General features: G+C 48.6%; 1 protein-coding gene across 1 annotated transcript in view; it reads right to left on the bottom strand.

The window, feature by feature from the left end:
* The window catches only part of ANOS1 (anosmin 1), a 201038-nt gene extending 175558 nt beyond the window's left edge, over positions 1–25480 (bottom strand). Inside the window, exon 1 of the mRNA XM_043895522.1 lies at positions 25178–25480. Coding sequence (XP_043751457.1) covers positions 25178–25384 — 207 coding nt within the window. The 5' untranslated portion in view covers positions 25385–25480. The remainder of the gene's footprint in view (positions 1–25177) is intronic.
* Positions 25481–25974: the final 494 nt, after the last annotated feature.

Here is a 25974-nt window from a genome sequence, read left to right as displayed (position 1 = left end):
CATGACTCCAAACACCCACTCGAAATGTTCAGAAACTGCAGGATTCTGAGTCAGACGCTACCAGCGGAATTACAAGTCAGAGAAGACCCTTGGAGGGTCATGCAATCCCTCTTCTTGCTGAAACGCAAGACGCATGTAAACTGTGAACGACACGTCATTGTCTTATAATACAGGGAACTTTCCAAGGGAAAGAGGTTACAGGGCCCCAGTTAACATGTAAGCCAGTCTCATCGGCTTTTCCAACCCCGGAATCCAACTTAAAACTCTCAAATCGACTCGAGAGCAGAGGGGTGAGAGGTTATTAACTTTCAGAGCTTCTGCCTGCTAACATTTTATCCTCTAATAAACTAGCAAGTCTAACTGTTGTTGTTTCGTCGCTAACTCAGGTCCAACTCTTTGCAACCCCGTGGACGGTAGCCCCCCAGGCTCCTCTGTCCATGGGATTCTCCAGGCAAGAATACTGGAGTGGGTTTGCCATTTCCTTCTCCAGTGAGTGTGAACCTCAGTGCAGAGTGTGGAATTTTGCGGGCAAGAATACTGCAGCGGGTTGCCATTTCCTACTTCAGGGGAAATGTGCAAATGGTCGTGTCTAGGTGTCAACATTCAAATCTCTCAGGCTTCCCTGGTGGCTTGGTGGTAAAGAATCCACTCCCACTGCAGGAGACACGGGTTCCATCCCTGATCTGAGAAGATTCCACAGGTCACGGGGCACCCAAGCCCGTGTGCCACAAATATTGAATCTGTACTCTATCGAGTCTGGAACTGCAAATACTGGGAGCCCACGTGTGCCCTGGAGCCTGTGGTCAGTAACACGAGAAGCCACTGCAATGAGAAGCTCTGCTGGCCGCAACCAGAGAAAGCCCATGTGCATCAAGGAAGAAACATTGTTCCAGGAAATCTTTGTTACCAGTACGGCCAAAAAAATAAAACAAAAATAAAAACTGATGCAAATCCACTTACAGGAGAGCTCTCAGCGCAAGAAATGACTCTTAATAATGTAGAAAACATTCACAGAAAGTTCTGGAGTCCTGCCTGGCTCACATGATTGATGGAGTGTGGAGAAGTCAGAATTCTGAGAGCCCTCAGTAAGTTCTGATGTAATGATAAAGAAAACGATTTTACACTGCTTGGGAATAAGGTCAGTGTTATGAACTGCTACATCATGTGGCTCTTTGGAGTCCTTCTAAAGGCACGTGGTCTGCGAAAAGCTTAGAATCAGAACACTGCTTTAGGGCAGAGCGGCGCTAAAATGAAATCCATAAGTCGTAGCCCCATTTGGGGGAACATAAAAGTCTCATATCAGCAAACACTATTTCTTTGGGGTTCCTGGACCCAAGTCCAACATGCTTGCTGCCAAGGGGTGGGAGGGATGGTGGTTTTCCCACACCACCAAGCAATTCTCTTGCCCCAACAGGGTGACTTGACTCTGACACCACCCCGAGACAGCTCAGAACCCATGGGCTAAGGGCTCAGTCCCATTGGACTGCCCCCACCCCACCTTCAGATGCCAACAGCAAGCCCAGGCTACCATCGGAGCTTCTGACCCACCAACTACAGATCAGAGGTTCCAACAATCCCTGTGGTGTGCCAAGTCACTTCAGTCATGTTCCCACTCTTTCTGACCTTACGGACCACAGCCAGCCAGGTTCCTCTGTCCATGGGATTCTCAGGCAACTATACTGGAGTGGGTTTCCATGTCCTCCTCCAGGCGACCTTCCCGACCCAGGGATCAAACCTTTCTCTCTTAGGTCTCCTGCATTGGCAGGCAAGTTCTTCATCACTAGCACTACCTGGGAGGCCCCCAACAATCCCTCCTTGGCTTTAAACACCAGCTGCAAGCCCAAGTTGGTACCTGTACTTCTGGCCAACTGTCTACAATAGATATCCCCATGACCTCTACGGGGTTTGATTGGATTGGATTGGATTAACTTTTGATTTACTTGCTGGAGCAGCCCCCAGAATTCAGACAAACATGTCACTTCCTAGATTACTGGGCTAGAGCTCAGGACCAGAGCTTCCCAAGTGGTTCAGCGGTGAAGAATCCACCTCTCCATGCAGGAGACGCAGGTTCAATCCCGGGGTCAGGAAGATCCCCTGGAGAAGGAAATGGCAACCCACTCTAGCATTCTTGCTTGGGAAATCCCATGGACAGAGGAGCCCGGCGGGCTACAGTCTGTGGTTGGAAAGAATTGGACACAAACTAGTGATTAAACAACAACCTAGAATGAAGGTCGGTCAGAACAAGAACATAGGGGCAGGGAGGCAGAGAATGGAATGTGTCAATACTTTGAAGCTGGCACAAGTCACCAGGCAGAGAAAGACAGCAGAGAGAAGCCCTAGGGCATACATAACACCACAGCAGGTGTTCTCAAAGTGGGATCTCGGGACCAGCAGCATCGGCCACACTTGGAAGCCTGTTAGACACGCCAGTCTTGAGTCTCACCCCAGAGCCACAGAATCAGGTGTTCGGAGGGTGGGTGCCACGAAATGTGTTTTAACAAGGCTCCCGATGATTGCCATCCTCACTGAAGCTCGATGACCTTGTTGTAAAAGTAGAAGGACAGTCCATCCTACCAGGCTACCTGGGACCTCAAGGAACCACGCGGAACCAGCGCTCCAAATGTTGGCTCCGTCCCCCTCTCCACGTTACCATAGAGTCTTCCGAGCACTTTATTTAGCTCTCCAGGTATCTCCTAGGGATCCAGGTACCGAGAAAGACAATCCCCTTTATCAACTAACAAATTAATCACTGGATGCACATGTGTGCATGCATCATTTTCCACCAGTTCAAGTCCAGTTCTGCTTCTCAGCCTTTGGGCTGATCTCCCTTGGGGAAGCGTAGATTGCCCAGGGCAATGACCCCCAGCGCGGTCCAGGCCCCTCTGCCCTGCCCTCTGTCTCAGCGTTACCTCGGTCTCCATAGAGTCAACAACTCCAGGAAGATGCTGTGTGTTGATGGGGATGACAGTGAGGGGGGGAAAGCAGAGCCGACTCTAAAGGCACTCTCAAGTTCCCTGCTTTTCTTCAAAATAGATGCTTGGCAGCTGTGAAGCTCGATAGGGCAATCCGTGGTTCATAGCAGAAAGTTCCTGCAAGGCACATGATGGCCTGGTTCTAGCATCCTGAGCAGCAGAGGTTAAGGATTAATTTAAAATTGTCAAGCTAGTTACTCATCAGCATTAAGAGCAACCAGAGACAATGTATTGTCAGACAATACGAACTGGATTCTCTTCTATTGCTGTTATCACCCAATTGTGGTTATTCAGTTGCTCAGTCGTGTCTGATTCTTTTGGACTCCATGGACTGTAGCACTCCAGGCTCCTCCTGGAGTTTGCTCAAACTCTTGTCCATTGAGTTGATGATGCTCTCTATTATCACCACAACCATTTAAAAAATGTTACTTGAAAAAATATATAATACCCCGTAAATGAAAACTGTTTGCATTCCTACAAAATAGTTTTCGTATCCCGTTTGGGGATACAACAAATTCTAGAAGTACTTATTTTACTACTAAAGCAAAATCTACCACCTTGATAAACACACACATGGGATGGAAGATTCAGGACTGGTTTAGCTGAGTTTCATTTGTAGTGGGGAAAATCTAAGCAGGAAAAAACAATGACCAGCTGTAACACATGGTTTTCCCATTCTACTTGACTTTACGAAGTCAGATTCCTGTCGCGTGGTTTTCTTGTGATACATGCTTCTTCGCTGTGCTAATTTATGTGTTATTCATTAGAGAGTGTAGGGTAATTAATCAAATTAAAACAGAGCATCTCATAGTCCATAATACCCTGGCTCATATGGTATTCTAGCCCATTCATCATGATACTGAGTTATTTTAATATGAAGTTCAAAAGATAGCCTGTTTTAATGAGAGATCACTTGAGAAAACATGATGAATTAAATCGGCTGTAAGAGAAGGAGCAATAACCCCAAGACAAGACCTCGATTTGCAGGGAAAAAAAATTAATTGCAAGAAAAAAAATGTCATATCTGCAGATTTATAAGCACCCAGCATCTGGGAAGGCAGGTTATGTTTTCCTAACAGAATAGATGACCTAGAATTCAGTGGTCTTTCCTCCTTGTACAATAGCTAGGCAGGACTTCAAACTACAATTTAAAAATCTACTTAAGCTATTCCCATGCATCACACAGGAAAATCTTTAAGTGGCGAAAGCAGATAAGGGATCTGAATTTCATTCTCTACAGAGAACTAGGCGTTTTCCGAGAAATTTCAAAGGGTAAGGTTTTCAAATTAAATAATAAATTAAAAATTATTGAGTTTTCACTTTTAGAGCATTTTTAGGTTCATAGAAAAATTAAAAAGAAAGGCACAGAGATTCTCATATAGCCCCCTGCTCCCCAACACACACAGCCTTCTCCACCATCAACACCCCCACCAGTGGCTCATTTGTTACATGTAATGAACCTACAGTGAAACATCATTGTCTCCCAGAGTCTATAGTTCACTCCACGGTTCACTCCTCATTGTGCATTCTAAGGGTTTGGACAAATGTATGACCACATAAATTCATAATAATAGTATACAGAGTTTAGTTTCACTGCCTGAAAAAAAAAAATCCTCTGTGCTCCACCTGTTCATGGCGACCCACCCGAGCCCCTGCAACCACTGATCTTTTCACTCTCTGCATAGTTGTGCTTTTTCCAGAAGGACATACAGTTGGAATCCTGCAATGGGCAGCGTTTTCAGATGGGCCTCTGTTACCCAGTAATACGCATTTTAGTTTCCTCCATGTCTCGTCATGGCTCGACAGCTCATTTCTGTGCAGTGCTGAGTAACAGTCCATAATCTGGATGGACCTCAGTTTATTTATTCTATTTATCCTTTCAACTACTGGAGGACATCTTGGCTGCTTCCAAATCTGGACAGCAGTCGATAAAGCTGGGTCTGTACATTCATGGGCACGGATGTCTGTTTCATCGCGTGCAGACGTTTTCATTCAAACAAATGCCGAGGAGTAAGGGTGTGTTTCGTTTTGTAAAAATCTGCCTGCCCCATTTTGCACACCCGGCAGCAAGGAGGAAGAGTTCCTGGTGCTCCATCTCTTCAGCATCATCTGATGTCCTCAGTCTCCCTGATTACGGCCACTCTAATGGGCACGTGCTGGGGTCTCGCTGTTGGAATCTGTCCTTTTCCTGATGACATGCGACGTGGGGCATCTTTTTCATATGCTTCTTTGCCATCTGCCTGTTTTCCTTGGTGAAGTGTCTGTTGCTGTCTGTGATTCCTTGGTTCGATCGAGTTGTTTAAATTCCCCTGCACTGCCCTCACATGAGGGGTGCCCAGTATTCATTTTTGCATCCCAAGCTCTTCAGCACCAGGGCCTCGCTCATCCTAACAATGGCAGCCAAGACTTCTGCAGAGCTGAGGATTGATACATCTGAGGTTCTGACCCAAGTGAATCGTGTGGCATCGTAGCAGGGTCCAAGGAGGCAGTGTTACCATGGCCACCGCTTTACAGGTGACATACTAGATGTAAAGAGCACGTGGAGGGCTTACCTGGTAGCTCAGTGGATAAGAATCCGCCCACCAGTGCAGGAGACACAGGTTTGATCCCTGGTCCAGGAAGATCCCACATGCTGCATAGTAAGTAAGCCCATGCATGGGGGTCCATGCTCTAGAGCCTGGGAACCACAACTACTGAGTCCACACGTCCTAGAGCCCGTGCTCTGCAACAAGAGAAGCCACAGAAATGAGAAGCCTGCACACCGCAACTAGAGAGGAGCCCCTGATCACCTCGACTGGAGAAAAGGCCATGTAGCAATAAAGAACCAGAACAGCCAAAAGTAAATAAGGTAAAAAAAAAAAAAAAGCACGTAAGCAGGCTCAGAGACAAAAGTGTTTTTGAAAAAGGCAAAGAGTTTACTTGCAAAGAAGTCACAAGGGAATCAGATTTTAGGACCCGCTCACATTTTAAAAACATAGCGGGTATTTAAAGGAAAAGATGCTCTATGATCAACTTTATATTAGCCTGCTCATGGCTGGGGGAAAAAAAACAATTTTCTTACAGGCTGTCACATCCACATACGCCATGACCCTTCTCCAGAATCATCACTGCTGAGGAGAGAGATGCAGCTGTTTGCATTCAGGAGAATGAACTGCTATAGAATGGGAGCCAAGCAATTTTTTCTAATCGCACTTTGTAGAAGCAAGTACCTCATGCTTTCCTAGAATCTCAAATGGAGACAGAAATGAGCACCTTTCCAAACTCCCATGTTATAAGGGAAAAGTGAAAAAGTCGCTCAGTCGTGTCCGACTCTTTGTGACCCCAAGGACTATACAGTCCGTGGAATTCTCCAGGCCAGGATACTGGAGTGGGTAGCCTTTCCCTTCTCCAGGGGATCTTCCCAACCCAGGGATCGAACCCAGGTCTCCTACATTGCAGGCAGATTCTTTACCAGCTGAACCACCAGGAAAGCCCAAGAATACTGGAGTGGGTAGCCTATCCCTTCTCCAGCGGATCTTACTGACTCAGGAATTGAACCAGGGTCTCTTGCATTGCAGGCAGATGCTTTACTAATGAGCTGTCAGGGAAGCCTAAGTGAAAAAGAACATTGCTACTGCAATTGATCTACTGTCTCACGTATCTAAGTTTCCCCTTTCAAAGAGGATGACTGTATATCTCATAGGAGACTCATATGTATACCTTTAGATATGGATATGCATGTCTGAATACAGATACTGAGCTAGACACACATTGATCAAGAGAGATGATAAGTGATAAGAGAGAAAATTAGATCAGTGTTTTCCAACAGGGGTGACTTTACTCTCTGCCACAGATTGTAATGTCCGGAGATATTCCTCTGTGTGTGTGTGTGTGTGTGTGTGTGTGTGTGTGTATGTGAGTGTCATGATTGGGGCTGGGAAGGATGCTACTGGTATCTACTGGGTAAAGACCAGCAGGTTGCTCAGTGCTAAAGAATCCACCTGCCAATACAGAAGACTCGCGAGACACAGGTTTGATTCCTGGGTTGGAAAGATCCCCAAAGGAGGAAATGGCAACCCACCCCGGTATGTTTGCCTGGGAAATCCCGTGGACAGAGGAGCCTGGTGGGCTACACAGTCCATGGGGTCCCAAGCAGTCAGGCATGACTAAGCACACCCACTGGGTGCTGCTAATCAGCCAACAATGTACAGAACAGACCCCACAACACAGAATAATCTGGCCCCGAAGATCAACAGTGTCAAGGCTGAGAAACCATGAACTAGACACTCTTGGGTAATACACATACAGACATAGATATGAAAAAAAAATGGGGGCCCTAATTTCATACAGTTGTTCAAAAAGGAAGAAAAAAAGCTTCCTTCTTTTTTTTTGCAAACTTGTGGAGTAACAAATGACATTGGAGTATACAAATCCTGCCCAAGAAAAACAGGTTTAAAATATTATACAAGTCCATGGCCTCCGAATAACAGAAAGATCAAAATACAAATGGAGATCTGTTCTCATGGAACCTCACCTCTACATGTTTTTTTCTAGTGATAGTGATAGTTAACAAGTAAATATATTCTGCACAGAAGTTTTTTTTATTTTTTATTTCTTTGCAGCTGTGAGGACATTATCTCATAGCTCCGGATACAAAAACTTGGAAACAACAACAATGGAAAATGTTCCCTACTTTCTTTTAGATTCTGGCCCAATGGGAAAAATCACTTCCCAGATGTTGGCCATTTCTGGAACGATCAGCGAATGGGTTTGACTGTATGGCTTTCAAAACGGGACAGCCAAGTGTCAAAATAAAGGAAGGAGAGGAAGAGAGGAGGGGGGTGACTGAGAGGGAGAGGAGATGCATTTCTAGTCAAAGATGCCTCGGGGATATTTGCCAAAACCCTACTGCAGGCCTATCTATGTCTAAAAGAGGAAGAAAGGACCTGGGGTACCTACTTTAGGTTTTAAAGGCAAAGTTTCAATTCTAAACGGCTATGATAGCCCAAAACATGGAGGACAAAATCATTAGAAGCCAAGTAAGTGCCTGTCTTCAACCAATGACTATCTTTAATTGTGAAGAGCATCTCGGGTGATGCTCTGCAGTTTTTTGACACAGAAGAAATTTAAAACAACTGCAGTTACCAATCGGAGAAGGCAATGGCAACCCACTCCAGTACTCTTGCCTGGAAAATCCCATGGATGGAGGAGCCTGGTAGGCTGCAGTCCATGGGGTCACTAAGAGTCAGACATGACTGAGTGACTTCACTTTCAGTTTTCACTTTCATGCATTGGAGAAGGAAATGGCAACCCACTCCAGTGTTCTTGCCTGGAGAATCCCAGGGACGGGGGAGCCTGGTGGGCTGCCGTCTATGGGGTCGCACAGAGTCAGACACGACTGAAGCGACTTAGCAGCAGCAGCAGTTACCAATACATATCAATGGCAACCGGCAGCTCACTGTTTCTGAAAGCCATAAGTAACTTCTACACATACTTGGCATTCTTATCATTAATAAACTTCCATTCCAGAAAGTGAGCTCCAAGTTGGGATATGCTGTAGCCTGTAACTTAACCCCTATTTGACTCACCCATACGGGAGGACTGCTGAGCAAGAATGGACCACCCCAGAGGCCTGGGCTGGGGGTGAGGGGGGGTGTCCTTCTGATCCTTGTTTCACACCAGGTTTCTCCTCTGCGGTGAGCAAAACCCTATTCATCAGGGGAATGGCCATCAAGGGAAGGACCGAGTTCAGTAAGCAGGGGCAAAGTAAGTAGCCCCATCATGACGTGTAAAGTGTGGAAATCTGAGTGTTTCGACAGAATTGTTTGTACAGAGATTTCTCAGGGAACAGTGTCACACTTCCAAAGGCGGGGATGTTGATGATGAAGATGGGAAGATGGGGATGATGATATGATGCTGCTTATGATGCTGGTGAGGGTGGTTATGATGGTAATGATAGTGATGATGGTGGTGGTGCTACGATCATGATGGTAATGCTGGCGATGGCAGTGAGGGTGGTTATGATGATAATGATGGTAGTGATCATGGTCATGATGATGGTGATGGTAGTGATCATGGTCATGATGATGGTGATGGTAGTGATCATGGTCATGATGATGGTGATGGTAGTGATCATGGTCATGATGATGGTGATGGTGGTGGTGGTTATGGTGATAACGATGGTGATGATGATAGTGGTTGTGGTGGTGATGATGGGGGTGATGGTGATGATGGTCATGATGGCGATGGTTCTTATGATGATGGTGATGATGACAGTGGCTGTGGTGGTGATTGTAATGATGGTGGTGGTAATAATGATGGCGATAATGATGATGGCAGTGATGATGGTGGTGGTTATGATGATGGTGGTGGTGGAGGTGGTAGTGACGATGGTCATGATGGTCATGGTGGTGGTTATGATGGTAACGATGGTGATGATGATAGTGGTTGTGGTGGTGATGACAATGGTGATGATTGTCATGATGATGGTGATGGTGACGATGGTCATGTTGGCAGTGATGATGGTTATGATCACGCTGGTGATGGTAGTGATAATGGTCATGACGACGATGGTGGTGGTGGTAGTGATGGTGATAATTGTGATGATAGTGATGATCATCAAGATGATGGTGATGATTGTGATGGTGGTGGTGGTGGAGGTTATGATGGTAACGATGGTGATGATGACAGTGGTTGTGGTGGTGATGACAATGGTGATGATTGTCATGATGATGGTGATGGTGACGATGGTCATGTTGGCAGTGATGATGGTTATGATCACGCTGGTATTGGTAGTGATAATGGTCATGATGACGATGGTGGTGGTGGTAGTGATGGTGATAATTGTGATGATAGTGATGATCATCAAGATGATGATGATGATTGTGATGGTGGTGGTGATGATGACGATGGTGATGATTATTGTGATGGTGACTGTGATGATGGTTGTGGTGGTAGTGATGATGGTGATGGTGATGATTCTGGTGGTTATGGTGATAATGATGGAGATGATGACAGTGGTTGTGGTGGTGATACTGATGATGATGGTTGTGGTACTGGTGATGGGCACGATGATGAAGGTGGTACTGGTGGTGGTTATGATGATAATGATGGAGATGACGATAGTGGCTGTGGTGGTGATGGTGACGATTGTAGTGGTAGTGATGATGGTCGTGATGGTGATGGTCGTTATGATGATGGTGACGGTGGCTGTGATGGTGATGATAATGATGGTGGTGGTGATGATGGTGGTGGTGGTGGTGGTAGCGATGATGGTTACAATGATACTGGTGATGGTGATGATGATGGTGGTGGTGGTGGGAGTGATGATGGTCATGATGGTCATGGTGGCGGTTACGATGATGATGGAGATGATTATGATGATGGTGGTGGTGATTCCCTCACAACTGGAAACGGTCTTGGTATTCGCACCCTGCAGGGGTCTGTTCAACAGTTGGAAAGCAAGCTAATGATCCAGAGATGCCAGTTTCCTTGGCATCAACAGTTGGAAAGCAAGCTAATGATCCAGAGATGCCAGTTTCTTTGGCATCAACAGTTGGAAAGAAAGCTAATGATTGAGAGATGCCAGATTCCTCAGCATGTTTGCTTTTTTATAACAGCACTGTGCAGGGGGTAGGGTAACATATCACTTGGAAGATGTGAGTCCTCTTCAAAATCTCTCTCTCACTCTTCTAGGTTTGCAAGTCTTTTGTCAATTTTGCTTCCAGCCCACAGAGTACAACAAACAGTATACATTCATTCCTCTAGTGCAGGCACTTAAAGACAAGGGCTCAGACATCTGTAAGACTTCAAACTGCCATCTCTCTCAATTATGTCTTATCAGAGAATGAAACAAGAGTTGATAAACTGACATCACAGGGACCGTTTGTATGAATCCAATAAGGACACCGTTAAGTAATTGGCAAAAATTACATTTAACCTGAAACCTTTATTTTTTGTTTGCATTTAGAATTTCCTGACTGTTGTGGTCTTCCTTTGAGAAAAGCTCTCAGTCACGTCCCAAGAATGTGCCCCATCTGGCTTGTTCTTAGATAAGAAGAACATGACTTGCATTGGAGGGAGAGAGGAAGAACAGAACGCTGCACTGCATTTCAAACATATGAATTATTAACGCATTGGAACAGTACAGTGGGATGAAAAAAGGTGCAGACTGAGAACACAAGACAGAGAAAAAAGCTGTAAATTGCTTACGTACATGAATTCCCAACACTTCTGTTGTCCCCAGCACTGGCATGATTAATGACATTTTTGGAAGGTGATGGATTACTTTGCAAAATTAATGTTTCTTGCTTCATTAAAAGGACTCTGTTTTACATTTGCATTCACGGGCTTATAAAATTGTCACTTCTTTGGCTATCATCAGAAATCAGCTATGAAATTTTAAAAGTCATCAGTGATTATTAAATTCAGAACTGAGGGGGGGGGACATGCATTTTTGTTCTCTGAAGGTTCTTTGAGATCCTGCAAGTGCCAAAAGGAACATGCACTTCCCTAAAGTGAAGACGCTGATCACCAGCGATGATATGACTCTTTCCAGCAGAGACAGAGTATCTCCTTTATCTTTCAAAGAAAGAAGGTACCAGGCAATATGAAATTACATATTTTGAGGTCACTCTAACAGAGCGTCATTTTCTACAGTTGGCAGGGTTATTAATCACTGGGAGACCAAAAAGCTTACTAAATGATGGAAGCTACAATTTAAAATGAAAGGATAAATAGCATGTGAAGGAAGAGTTTTATATTAACGTTCTTCCCCCTTCTTGATGAGCCACTGTTCCTCAGGTTACCGGAGTGGGTTGCCATTTCCTTTTCCAGGGGATCTTCCCTGGAGATAGACTGTTTAACTTTGGGGGAGGGGGTGGTTACAGAATCCCAGGTCATCACCATTTTCTTTTCATGTGCAGCCTTGAGAATTTTCTACATTCTTTCTCAGAATTCCTTATTGTCTAACTTTTATGTATTACAGGGAAGCTGGAAAGAATGATCAAGTGTAAACACACACACACACACACACACCATTCAAAAGAAAGACAAAAAGCAAGTGAGTGATCATATGACAGGTCTTGGAAGCAGCTGTTCACACACCTACAAGCTACCATCACCACTGGCAAATACTCCAAATATGTCCCGTTACAGAACAGCAGCCAAGAATGAAGGTCAAAGCTGAAGCCCTGAGACCCCTGGGAGTCCCTGACAACAAACTCATCCTCTATGACATCAAGAACTCCAGCTATTCGTGAAACATTTCTGCGAGGATCATAATACTTCTCTGCTACTTGGCTAGACAAAGGGGAATTCTGGGTAGACCTACACAAACTCAGGACTTCCCAGGTGGCGCCAGTGGTCAAGAACCCACCTGCCAATGCAGGAGACAGAAAAGCCACGGGTTCGATCCCTGGGTCGGGAAGATCCCCTGGAGAAGGAAATGGCAACCCACTCCAGTATCCTTGCCTGGAGAATCCCACGGACAGAGGAACCTGGAAAGCTACAGTCCACGGGGTCGCAAAGAGTTGGACATGACCAAAGCGATTTAACATGCACGCACACAAACTCAACTTTTAAGGGAAAAGTCTTCATCTAAGAAATTACGACTGTGCGTCAAATGGCTGTATAAAGATTTAAAAGATGATTAATGATTATAATACTTTATTCACTTCCACAACTATTCACATAAATGTCTATCAGTCTCTCTCGTAGAAAATAATTCTTCTGTGGGCGGAAATCACGAGACACTTACGCGGGGTCCCCAGAATCTAAGGTACTTGAATGATAAAAACTGCATGTGACAGACTTGTGTTGGCTGGAAGAAGAACTGGGGTAGACTAGGGAAGAGGGGATATTGTTGATGGAATGATATTTTTAACGTATCTTTTTCTCCTATCACACCAACAACCTTTCACTTCGATACGTCGTGACGCAATGGTGGTTCCAGGAGGCAATGAGCCCATGTCCCCCCAAACTCAGTGACTCCTGACGATATTAGAGCTGACATGGTAACTCCGTCTTCTGTCACTGTTAACATGTTGAGAAGCGGGTCAATCAGTATAAAGGTCTGGCAATGTGACAATTACAGCTTGCGTTTCTGCCATGAAGCCTTGCTCATCTCACCTTTCGAAAGCTTCGGTTGTCTTACCTATCAAAATAACGCTCCCAACCTCAAAAGAGTTGCTGTGAAGGTCAAAGAGAGATTTTAGGTGAAACTACTCTGTCAACTGCAGATGATGACTGCAGCCCCAAAATAAAAAGACGCTTACTCCTGGGAAGAAAAGTTATGACCAACCTAGACAGCATATTAAAAAGCAGAGACATTACTTTGCCGACAAAGGTCCATCTAGTCAAGGCTATGATTTTTCCAGTAATCATGTATGGATGTGAGAGTTGGACTAAAAAGAAAGCTGAGTGCTGAAGAATGGATGCTTTTGAACTGTGGTGTTGGAGAAGACTCTTGAGAGTCCCTTGGACTGAAAGGGGACCCAACCAGTCCATCCTAAAGGAAATCAACCCTGAATATTCATTGGAAGGACTCATGCTGAAGCTGAAACTCCAATACTTTGGCCACCTGATGCGAAGAGCTGACTCACTGGAAAAGATCCTGATGCTGGGAGGGATTGGGGGCAGGAGGAGAAGGGGACGACAGAGGATGAGATGGCTGGATGGCATCACTGACTCAATGGACATGAGTTTGAGGAAAGGGAGTTGGTGATGGACAGGGAGGCATGGTGTACTGCAGTCCATGGGGTCGCAAAGAGCCGGACACGACTGAGCGACTGAACTGAACTGAACTCTGTCAACACCAAGACTGCATAAAAAACAATGAACGCCAAATAACCTTCTAACCTGTGGCTCAGTGGTTCAGCAGAGATTCTGCTTGGGATCCAGCCTCACCAGTTCAGAACTGGGATCCTATTGTAAGCCAAAGCGTAACCGCAGGGAGAGGGGAAAGACAGCCCTTTCTCTCCTTTTGACGCTCAGCTGGGGCTCTTTCTCAGGGGGTGCTGGCAAGGATCTCCAGAGAGATAACTCAATAGCCTGAGGGCAACTGGTGGTGGAGCCTGAGGTTCAACCAGATCGGCAAGAACCAGGAAGACTTCTCTCAGTGTGATGACTTGCTCTCAACCTGTCCTGAAGAACAAAGGACTTGCGCTTTGTAAGAGCTCTCACCAAAAGTCCCCAACGCCTGGCTGCTGGCTGGGCAGGCTGACGCCGTATCCTGTCCATCATGAGTCACCAAGAGGCCCCCAGCAGACAGACCGCACTCCCGCAGGACTCCGCATTGAGTCACGTTGGCTGTTTTACGTTGGAAGAGCATGCGGTGGCTGTGCTCAGCTCGTATCATCTCCCTTGGGAAACGTCCACTCAAGCAACGGGACCCCTCCTCTGAGATCTCACACAAATAACTCTCCCCAGCCACTCCCTGGTGGACCGCCGTGGTCTGTTTACAAGACTTAGTTCTTACACCAGACTCTAAACCCCTCAGGATTTTACGGCCTCATCTCTGAAATTGCAGCAATCCACAGATATCAGCTGAAATAAATGGAAGTGATTAAAGTGACATGCTTTTTTTTTTTTTTTTTTTTTTGGTTAAATGGAGAAAGAGATCCAGCATCTACAGTCTGAAATTTACATGAAAATGAGCCACAGACAAGCCCTGCATCAATCACTCTTTACTTGTTGGCTGTCAGAGAAGATCACCTTTAGCCAACCGTCTGTCCCAGCATTGGGGAAATGCCTCAGCTCACCACTTTGAAACCATGTGCATGTCAAGTCTTTTAAAGATGTGGAGGGGACTCTGGGTCCCTGGTGGCTCAGTGGTAAAAATCCGCCTGCCAATGCAGGAGACACAGGTTCGATCCATGGGTCGGGAAGATCCCCTGAAGGAGGAAATGGCAACCCACTGCAGTATTCTTGCCTGGAGAATCCCATGCACAGAGGAGTCTGGCGGGCTACAGTCCATAGGGTCACAAAGAGTCGGACACGACGGAGTGACTAAACAACAGCAACGAGGTCCTGGGGGCACGTGGCAGCCTTGGTCGCTTGCTGAGTAAATCCAGAGCTGCCTAGTATCTGAACTAGCTGGCCTTCCTTTGCCATCTGCTTAGAGCTGCCAGGGGTACCGAGGTTAATGATGTCCCTTGACGCTACCTACGGTCCATCTCGCATACACTGTTTCAAGCTGGCTTCATAGTACAGTTGTCCCTTGAGAACTGTGGGCTTCCGGGACCCCCGTGGGTATCGAAGTCTGCGGACGCTCAAGTCTCATACACAGTGGCAGACTGCAGCTGGCTGGCTGTCTCTGCAGGGTCCTCAGCCCCAGATTCACCCAACTGCAGCTGGCAGAAGCAGCACACACCCAGCGCCGACTACATTTATGCACATAGATGTGCGTGTGTATTTGTGTGTATTTCACACGGGCAGTGAAGCCGCATGATATATATGTTTATGTGTATTTCACACAGGCAGTGAAGAAGCATGATATATGTGTCTGTGTGTGTGTCTGTGTGTGTGTATTTCACACAGCCAGTGAAGAAGCACGATATATATGTTTATGTGTATTTCACACGGGCAGTGAAGAAGCATGATATATATGTTTATGTGTATTTCACACAGGCAGTGAAGAAGCATGATATATATGTTTATGTGTATTTCACACAGGCAGTGAAGAAGTAGGATGTGTGTGTGTTTCACACAGGCAGTGAAGAAGCATGGTATATATATCTGTGTGTGCATGTGTGTGTATTTTACACAGGCAGTGAAGAAGTATGATATGCTTATGTATTAGGATCAAGATTCTAATCTTTTCACTGAAATCATCAGGAGAGATAAACTAAAACAAATAACAGAAAATGTCCTGACTCTCTGAGTGCTTCCTGGTCTAGAACGATTATTATTTTTAACTTGTATTAACTGTTTTTTTTTTTTTTTGAAAGGGGAGAGTGGGTTACAAAAGAGAAACAGACTCACAGACTTAGACACCAAACTGATGGTTACCAAAGAGGAAAAGGGCGGGGGGATTATCTCCCCGCTTAGGATTTTGGGACTAACATGTGTACACTACTCTATATAAAATAGGCAACTAACAAGGATGTACTGGACAGCACAGGGAATTCTACTCAGCACTCCATAATTACCTACACCGGGAAAGAATCGGAAAAAGAGTGGATACATGTACATGCATAATCCATTCACTTTGCTATGCAGCAGAAACTAACGCACCATTGTAAGTCAACTATGTGAAAGTCGTTCAGTCGTGTCCGACTCTTTGTGACCCCATGGACTCTACAGTCCATGGAATTCTCCAGGTCAGAATCCTGGAGTGGGTAGCCGTTCCCTTCTCCAGGGGAATCTTCCCGACCCAGGGATCGAACCCAGGTCTCCCGCATGGCAGGCGGATTCTTTATCAGCTGAGCCAAGCAGACTTCAAGCCAAGCAATATACTGAGCTGAGTTAGGTATACTTCAATCTAAAATAAACATTAAATAAATAAAGGGGATAGTGGGGAAAAGTCTGAACTGAGAGTTGTGAAAGCTGGGTCGTATTTTTATTTCTACAGTCTATTATCTGTACATGACTGAATGAACAATTCCTATAGGAATCAAGCCATGTAACCTTCAAGAAGAAGGGGCTGAATTAGAAGATGTACCTGAAGGGAGGTGTCTGAGGCTGGGGTTTCCTGGAGGCAGAGGCTGAAAGGGGTGTCTCTGTGAACGTGATGGATGGGGGAAGCTCTCAGCGGAAGCGGAGGGGACAGAGGTGATGGCAGGCATGCCATCTCGGGGAGAGCCCTGAGAGGCTTGGCCCCATGCAAGTGCGGAGCATAAAGTGAACCAGAGCTGATCCCAGCGAAAGGGCTGGCCTCCCAGATCCCCCCCGCGGTGAGCCAATGACCATGATTTGCCCTCATCAGGAAAGGAGGGTGCGCTACCCTGCTGGCAAGACGGTGCCCAGGGGCTAAAGGTCAGTCTCCAAGGGGGAGCAGCTGTAAGCCATTAGCAGCTGATCCAGGGGTCGGGGTAGGGGGGCGGCGGACTGGGGGCCAGAAGGTCACCAACAGCATCTCCTGAGATGGGATAAGCGGCTACGCCCCACATCCATTGCTTCAGGGAAGCCAAAGGAAATTACACATTCTCCTTAGATGGATGGTGCAAAAATAACTACAAGGTCGACAATATCCGTTTTATCAGTCTACCTCAGTAATGCTGGACACCTCACGCTGATCTGAGGTTTGAAGGACTTATGGATATCTTTTGATTAATGGGAAGAGCAAAAACTAGGTCACACTTAATAAATGCCATATGTTGACAGACAACCAGACTTTCAGAATATGGAATCCAGGGTGAGTGCAAAAGAAATGTGGAAAAGCGGCTGACTTCAGAACTCTCAATCGCGGCTTGGCGCTCAGACAGTGCACCAACAGGGCTCGGAGTTATGGAATAATTTGACAAAGCATCCCAACAGTTCAGTTCAGTTCAGGCGCTCAGTCGTGTCTGACTCTTTGCGACCCTCCATGGACTGCAGCACACCAGACCTTCCTGTCCATCACCAACTCCCAAAGTTTATGCAAACTCATGTCCATTGAGTCAGTTATGCCATCCAGCCATCTCATCCTCTGTCAACCCCTTCTCCTCCTGCCCTCAATATTTCCCAGCATCAGGGTCTTTTCAAGTGAGTCAGCTCTTCGCATCAGGTGGCCAAAGTCTTGGAGTTTCAGCTACAACATCAATCCTTCCAATGAACACCCAGGACTGACTTCCTTTAAGATGAACTGGTTGGATCTCCTTGCAGTCCAAGGGACTCTCAAGAATCTTCTCCAACACCACAGTTCAAAAGCATCAATTCTTCGGCACTCAGCTTTCTTTATAATCTAACTCTCACATCCATACATGACCACTGGAATAACCATAGCCTTGACTAGACGGACTGGCATATGCTATTTCCCCCAGTACTACCATTCAGATACAAAACATCTGTCGATAATACGGATATGCTTCACTGATCATCTTCCCAAGCCCAACCCGCAAAATTGTTTAAGAGTCAGCTTTCTGGAAAGCAAAAACAAGTCACACATAGGTACTTCTCCATTTCTGAGTTAAATCAAGCAATGCCCATTGACAGTGTTACAAGTTTCTTTACCCAGCCTGAAAGTTGTATGCCGATTCACTGGAACACACCAAGAAAGGTTATACAATGAAATCTGATGAATCTATTTAAAATATATATATATATATAAAATAACCTAACATAATTTTTTTAGAGCGGGACTAACTGCACCAACGACATTAAGTTTAACTTTTAAATGGAAGTCTCTAAATGTATATACATGTATGTTTTTTATTAATATGAATGAGTGAATGAAAGTCACTCAGTTGTTTCCAACTCTGTGACCCATGTACAGTGCATGGGATTCCCCAGGACAGAATACTAGAGTGGGTAGCCGTTCCCTTCTCCAGGGGATCTTCCCAACCCAGGAATCAAACCCAGGTCTCCCACATTGCAGGTGGATTCTTTACCAGCTGAACCACCAGGGATAATATACTGAAATGTATATAGATATATATACTACATGCAACATATAAAGTATATAAATATATTTCTCCTCTAATGATACACTGCACAAAGAAATCAATAAGTCCACAAGTATTTTCCAATATAGTTTTATAACGTTCTATAATGGTCACAGCAAGATAGGCTTTTAAATCATGTTCACTGAGGGATGGGATGGGGAGGGAGGTGGGAGGGGGGTTCAGGATGAGGAACACACGTAAATCTATGGCTGATTCATGTCAATGTACGGCAAAAACCACTACAATATGGTAAAGTAATTAGCCTCCAATTAAAATAAATTAAAAAAATAAATCATGTTCAATGAGAAACACTTTATTAGAAGCAAGAAAATTTGCCATGCATAACCTAATGTTTGGGCTTCCCCAGTGGTAAACAGTCGGCCTGCTAATGCAGGAGACCCAAGAGACGCAGGTTCGGTCCCTGGGTCGGGGAGGAGGAAACTGCAACCCACTACAGTATTCTTGCCTGGGAAATCCCACGGACAGAAAAGCCCAATGGGCTACAGTCCATGGAGTTGCAAAACTGAGCGACTGAGCATCCATGCAAGCTAATGTTTCGTTTGGGTCAAAGTTAGAAATTCTTGGAGACACAGCCAGAGATCCAGCGACCCAGACCAGGAAATACGAAGGTGAAACTTGAGGATGGCCTTTCTTCCCAGAGACTTTCTAGCATGTCACTTCGATCTCACTGCAGGCCCAGCAGACACACTAAGACTTGAGGATATTCACCACAAGATCGTTGCTTCAAAACTCAGCCAGCCTGGGGCTGATTTGTGGCTGTCGAAGGCTTCTGATGTGCTAATTATTTGCTTACTTCTTCTGAGAGCAAAGGCTAGTCCTCTACACAGAATGAGTTAATCACCAGTTCCATTCTCTCTTCTGCCAAAACAAACAGCTTCCAATTACTGTGAGAAGAAAGCCTCTGATCTCTAATCAGTTACCTAAACCAGGCTCTTAGTGGTACTTGGAAGAGTGAATAATGTCCCATTAAGCAAGAATCTCTTTGCACTAATAAAATCCTAGAGCCCTAGGACCAGGGCCGCCAGCAAGCTGCTACTTATCTTCCAAGACTCCATCCACTTCCCCCCATCAGGTCCCGAGATCTGGCCAAGAAATAGACTCGCTCACACTCTTTTATTCCACTCGGGCTACTTTTTCCTCAAGCCCTAGTCTACTGCACCTCCGCTGAGGATACCTAGGCATAGGAAGAGCAGGTTGCAGGTCTACTAATATTCACTGACAGGACTCTTCTCTGCGAAGCTCAGCTCCATCACAGCCGTGATGCTCAGAACCTGGGGAGACAGGTGGCCACCAGGAATGTCCCAAGACAAGCGAGGAAGTCACTCTTCAGGCAAATGAGATTCACCCAAAAAGACACAGAGCTTCTTTCAGGCTTAGTGTCCCTTTTCTTTAATCTTCTAGTGAAGGACGCTCCAATGCTTAGGCCACCTGATGGGAGGAGCTGACTCACTGGAAAAGACCCTGATGCTGGGAAAGATTGAGGGCGGGAGGAGAAGGGGACGACAGAGGAGATGGTTGGATGGCATCACCAACTCGATGGACATGAGTTTGAGTAAACTCCGGGAGTTGGTGATGGACAGGGAGGCCTGGCGTGCTGCAGTCCATGGGATCTCAAAGAATCGGACATGACTGAGCAACTGAACAGAACAGAGAAAATAAGTGCAGGGCCCGGTTACTCCCAAGTGAACATGACAGTTATCAGATCTCTGAACACTAAGGACAGCCTATGAATAATCCCCAGGACAAGCGGGCGTAACCGCTGCCAGGGGTTGAACAATCCAAACCAGGGCCGGCCCCAGGGACACAGATCCGTGCACGTGGTTGAAGCTCAGAAAGAGCCTTGCAGCTTGGGGGTGACCGCGTGCCAAGACCACCACGATGGAATTCTCAGTGATCTCATTTCTGAGTCCGCATTCTGCAATGTGGATTCTGCTGGGCTGCTGAAGCACGTTCTGGAGATCTCCGCAGGCGTGATGCCTCTTACCTCCCTCTCCTCTCCAGCGAAGGTTCTGAGCTGCCTAACTTCCCTGGGGCCCCCCGGAGCCCCGGTCCTCCTCAACCGCTTCCTGCCTGACCCCCTCCCTCAAAGCACTGTCGCACTCTGCCCCCTGCAGGAACCTGAGAGTGGGCACAAGGAACGCTGGGGGGCACCTGCATGTTTAGTGGCGACCGTGCCCGTCCCACGCCGGGAGCTGCAAGCTGTGTTTGTGCACGACCAGCCAGAGGCCACAACGCCACAGGAATGAGCCTGTCGCCCATTCCTGGTGCAGGCACCTAACTGCCTCCGGTAAGGGGGTCTGAGAACCCTTGGGCGGTTGGGCTGCCCATCCACTACAGGTTGAGCAGGAGGAAGCGGAGACCCCTGGCTCGACTTCCTGACGTCGCTCAGTCATGTGCGACCCTTTGCAATCCCATGGACTGTAGCTTACCAGGCTCCTCTGTCCATGGGATTCTCCAGGCAGGAGTACTGGAGTGGGTTGCCATTTCCTTCTCCAGGGCAACTTCCCGGCCCGGGGATCGAACCTGGGTCTCCTGCATGGCAGGCAAGACAGTTTACCTGCTGAGCCAGCAGGGAAGCCTAACTTCCTGAAAGTGAAAGTCGCTCAGTCGTGTCTGACTCTTTGCGACCCCATGGACTATACAGTCTATGGAATTCTCCAGGCCAGAATCCTGGAGTGGGTAGCCTTTCCCTTCTCCAGGGGATCTTCCCAATCCAGGGATCTAACTGGGGTCTCCCGCGTTGCAGGCAGATTCTTTACCAGCTGAGCCACAAGGGAAGCCCAAGGATACTGGAGTGGGTAGCCCATCCCTTCTCCAGGGGATCTTCCCGACCCAGGAATGGAACCGGGGTCTCCCACATTGCAGGCAGATTCTTTACCAACTGAGCTACCGTCTAGCTAACACAAGGCCCAACGCGTTGGCCCAGCAGCTGGCAGGAAAGGACACCAGGCGCACGCCATGCCTGAGCAAGTGTGCGTGCTCGTCAGATCCTCGGTATCCATGACGGTCAACACACATCCTGCGAGATTCCCTCGTGGGGCACCCATTGAGTACACCCCCACACAGGGCTCTTTGGGAGGTGGGCTTCCCTGCTGACTGAGACGGTAAAGAATCTGCCTGCAATGTGAGAGACCCGGATTTGATCCCTGGGTCCGGGAAGACCTCCTGGAGAAGGGGAAGGGCAACCCACTCCAGTATTCTTCCCTGGAGAACCCCATGGACAGAGGAGCCTGGCGGGGCCACAGTCCATGGGGTCACAAAGAGTCGGACATGATTGAGCAACTGACACTACCTCTGCCTCCTTCCCGCCTTTCTGAATCTGGCCCCAGCTTGGCCCTCGAGGGATGAGCCAGGAAATCCAAGCTGTGTACTGCTGGAAATTCCAAGTGAAACCTCTGGTGTTTGGGTGTAACACAGGCACTGCACAAGAGAAAGATGAACAGTGAAATCCACGCGAATGACTTCATCTTTAAATTATTCTTTACCGAGAACAGCGCTGGAGAGCACATTTAAAACACGGAGAAGCCAAGAGAGAAGGGTCACAGGAGAAAGAACAAGTTTGATAGTTTAGTTCCTTCCACAAGACTTCTTACTCTTTAATAACGGACAGCACGTTTCTATGTGGCCCCGGGGCCAGAAAAAGAGGCAGCCGGTTTTGAAGTAAATTAACCCACTAACCTTGGAAGAAAAGCTATGACCAACCTAGACAGCATATTAAAGAGCAGAGATATTACTTTGCCAGCAAAGGTCCATCTAGTCAAGGCTATAGTTTTTCCGGTAGTCACATATGGATGTGAGAATTGGACGATAGAGAAAGCTGAGCACTGAAGAATCGATGCTTTGGAGCTGTGGTGTTGGAGAAGACTCTTGAGAGTCCCTTGGGCTGAAAGGAGACCCAACCAGTCCATCCTAAAGGAAATCAGCTCTGAATATTCATTGGAAGGACTGATGCTGAGGCTGAAGCTCCAATCCTTTGGCCACCTGATGCAAAGAACTGACTCATTTGTAAAGACCCTGATGCTGGGAAAGATTGAAGGCAGGAGGAGAAGGGGACGACAGAAGATGAGATGGTTGGATGACATCACCGACTCGATGGACATGAGTTTGAGTAAGCTCTGGGAGTTGGTGATGGACAGGGAAGCCTGGTGTGCTGCAGTCCATGGGGTCGCAAAGAGTCGGACACAACTGAGCAACTGACTCGAACTGAATTGAAGGCTCAAGGCTGCTCCGGCCTCAAGGCTGCGGGTGAACCTTCCTCCAGCCTTACAAGCAGGCCAGGAACCACGCAAGAGAAACTGGGAACCACTATCTGCACCAGAGACAGCCTTCCGCTCCAGTTTATTTGCACAAGTGTGTGGGTGGCTGGGGTATCCCTGACAGAAGGCACTATTCCAAGCCCTTTCTTCAGCCCAGCCTTTCCCACCAGTTCACAAATCCCACCTGCAGTTGCCCCCTGCCTGATATCTCAGCATCCTTCCAATTATTTAAAGAGGGGAGGGACTGGGAAGCTTGAGGTTTTATAAGGAGCGTGCGCCTCTGTCTTTTCAAATCTTAAGGAAGCTTAATCCCTGCAATTTAGATAAATCAGATAGGCATTACCAGGTTAGGGTTAAACCTCCAAGAATGGCTTTGCAATTGATTGCAGAAACAGCAGTTATTAAGTCCTAACTGAGTAATTTGCAGCTTAGTTCACCCCCCACCCCCCAGCTAATTAAAACGTAATCAGGATTGTCTGGCAATGTGTATTCTGTCAGCAGTTTTTTCTTCCGAAGAGAAATCATGCCAAGAGACCACAAGAAAAGCCTTTCACGGGAATTGGCTTGATCTGCACTGTTTCTTTCGGCGCTGAAACTGTAAAACAAATAAATTACAGCGAGTGACAGTTCAATTTAAAGAAGGAAGGAAGGGAAGAAGAAAAAGAAAAGATAGTCTTTCTCCCTGGGAACAGGATGCCGTTTTATGTTGTTGTTTGAACAATAGGGTGGCATTGCCTCAGAAGAGCGACCGCAGGGCAGGGCATGGGGGCAAGAAACCAGGTGGCTGGGAGGGACCCTCTGCAGGGTGTCCGCGGAATTTCAGCGCATGAGACCACACCCCCCGGTCCCTTCCCTGAAGACCGAGGGGGATCGCAGAGTTCTCTGAAACCTACAGATGCCCCTTCTCTGCGAACACGCAGAACCGCGCGTACTCGGGCGCGTGGAGACTTGGCCAGCGGGTTCACTCTCTGCACATCCCAACCATTAGCTCTCCGTAGGCCATTCCGGGCAAGGTTTCATTAGCTCTCTCACGCCAGAATGAACGGGGCTTGAAGGCTTCGGAGATTCGTCCCAAACTCCTCGGTCACTACGATGGCCCCCATCGCAGCTTAGTGCCCGGGAACCCTTGGAAGGCCCCTTTGACCCCGCGCAAGCGCGAGAGGCGCCTCGTTTATTTCAGAGGGGCTCAGCTTAGAAACTCACCGAGGAGCCGCGCGGCCCCTTTCTGGGAGCCGCAGTTTTCCCTGCGGCCAGAAGTTGCGATCTTGTAACAGGTGAACGACTTCAAGGCTAGAGAGGAGACGGCGAGGGCGAGAAGCGAGCACACGAGAGGAATTGGGTTATACGCGTGAATGATTGCAGAGTGCGCGCGCTCCGATCAGCTGGGGACCGCGGCTGCGAGGCGCGCCTGGGGCCCGGCTCGGGAGCGGTTCCCGCGTGCCCATCGGCACCCAGGGTCCCTGAGTCACTCCTCGCTGTGACTCCCCTCCACCCACCCACCCAAGTATCCCAGCCATCTACTGGCATCAAGCGGCCTGTCCCCTGACCCTTCTACACACGCAAAAGCGCCCCTCTACCCCCAAGCCGCCAGAACCTACAAGGGTTGGAAGAGATACCGGCCCCGGGAGTCCTCTCGGAACATCCGAACTCGGCGCCTCCAAGTCCCTTATCCGTTGCCATCTCTTCCCTTAGTCTCCACGCCATTCGCTGGCGAAACCTAGAAGCTCTGGGGCTCCGAATTGGGGTGGCACAGTCACCTGCGGTAACCACCACCCCCCCAACACAAACTCGCTGGAAGACCAAGTGACCCCTGGCTGAGGCTCCAAGGGTGGACCGCGAGCTCCCGGCCCGCCGAGTGCGAAAGCAAAGCTCAACACAGACAAAAAAAAGTGTCGGCCGGCAGGGCACCTGCGGCGCCGGGACTGGTCGCGCGGGGTCCCCGGGCGCAGCGGAGCGCGGGCCTCGCTCGCTCTGCCCGCGGCGCGGAGGGCCCGGAGCGCCAGGGGACTTTGAGCGGAGACTGGCCACCGGCCCGCAGTCCCGCGGCGGAGGTCCCGGGGCAACTCACAAGCCCACAGCCCACCCCACTCCATCCTTGGAAGCCACAAACCCTCTCTCCCTTCCCAAGGGAAACCGCCTTTTGGTTTTCCCCGGGGAACAAGGGAGTTAGGTCGGGAGCCGGGGAGGGGCTGCAAAGCCGGGATCGCCCACCCCCGCTCCTCCCGCTCCCCAACGAAGGTACAACCCACCCCGCGCGTAAAGCCGGAACCCCGGCCGGCTGCCGCTGAGCGTGAAGTTTGAGCGGCGAGGCTGGAAGGCGCGCGCCCCGCAGCGCCAGGGGAGGACCCGGGCGCGCGGCGGTGCGTACCTGGAAGTGCTGGAAGAAGGCGGAGATGCGCGTGATCTGCAGGCTGAGGCACCTGGAGGCGCAGCGGGCGCGCTGGACGCTCCCGGCCGCCAGCGACTCGTCCAAGCGCCGGGCAGCGGCCGCGCCGGAGCCGGCCGCCAGGCAGCCTCCGGAGGCCGCCAGCCAGAGGCAGAGGGTCAGGGCCGCGCCGGGCGCCCCGGCCGCCATGGCTGCGGGTCGGAGGGCGCGCGGGCGCCGGGCGCTGGCCGAGCCTCCCAGCTCCGCACCGCCGCCGGGGATCGCGCGGCAGCTGCAACTCCGCTGGCAAAGTTCAATCAGGCCACTCCCGCCCCGCGCCCTCCCCCGGCCCCTCCTCCGTAGGGGCGGGGCGAGGGTGACAGGCGGCCGCGCCATTGGCTGCGAGGAAAGTGAGTGACGGAGGTGGGCGGGGCGGGCGGAGGGCCCTGGGCAGGTCCAAGGGAGCCAGACGCGCGACCGCCTGCGGAGCGCCCGCCGTGCGCCCCTCTCCTGGGGGACCGCTCCCCCGCACTCCGCCTTCGCTCCCTCCTGCCCCCCAGCACCCCCTCGCCAATCGGGCATCAACAGCAGGCCCCGGGTCTGGGTGTCAAGTGCTGGCCTGGGCATCAGGGCCTGGGACCCCACCTGGACGTGAGAACAGGTTAAGGATGGACGGAAGCGCCCCCCGAACTTGTGGGCTTCCATCCCCGCTTCCGACTCCGGTGGTCCCAGGTCCTACTCATATGATTTGGCGTTTGGATTTTCCCTCTTCCAAGGAGCGGAAGGGACAGAACTGCGCT

This window comes from Cervus elaphus, chromosome X (assembly GCF_910594005.1).
Source record: "Cervus elaphus chromosome X, mCerEla1.1, whole genome shotgun sequence".
In the NCBI taxonomy this organism is placed as follows: domain Eukaryota; kingdom Metazoa; phylum Chordata; class Mammalia; order Artiodactyla; family Cervidae; genus Cervus; species Cervus elaphus.
This window is presented reverse-complemented; position numbering and strand designations above follow the sequence as displayed.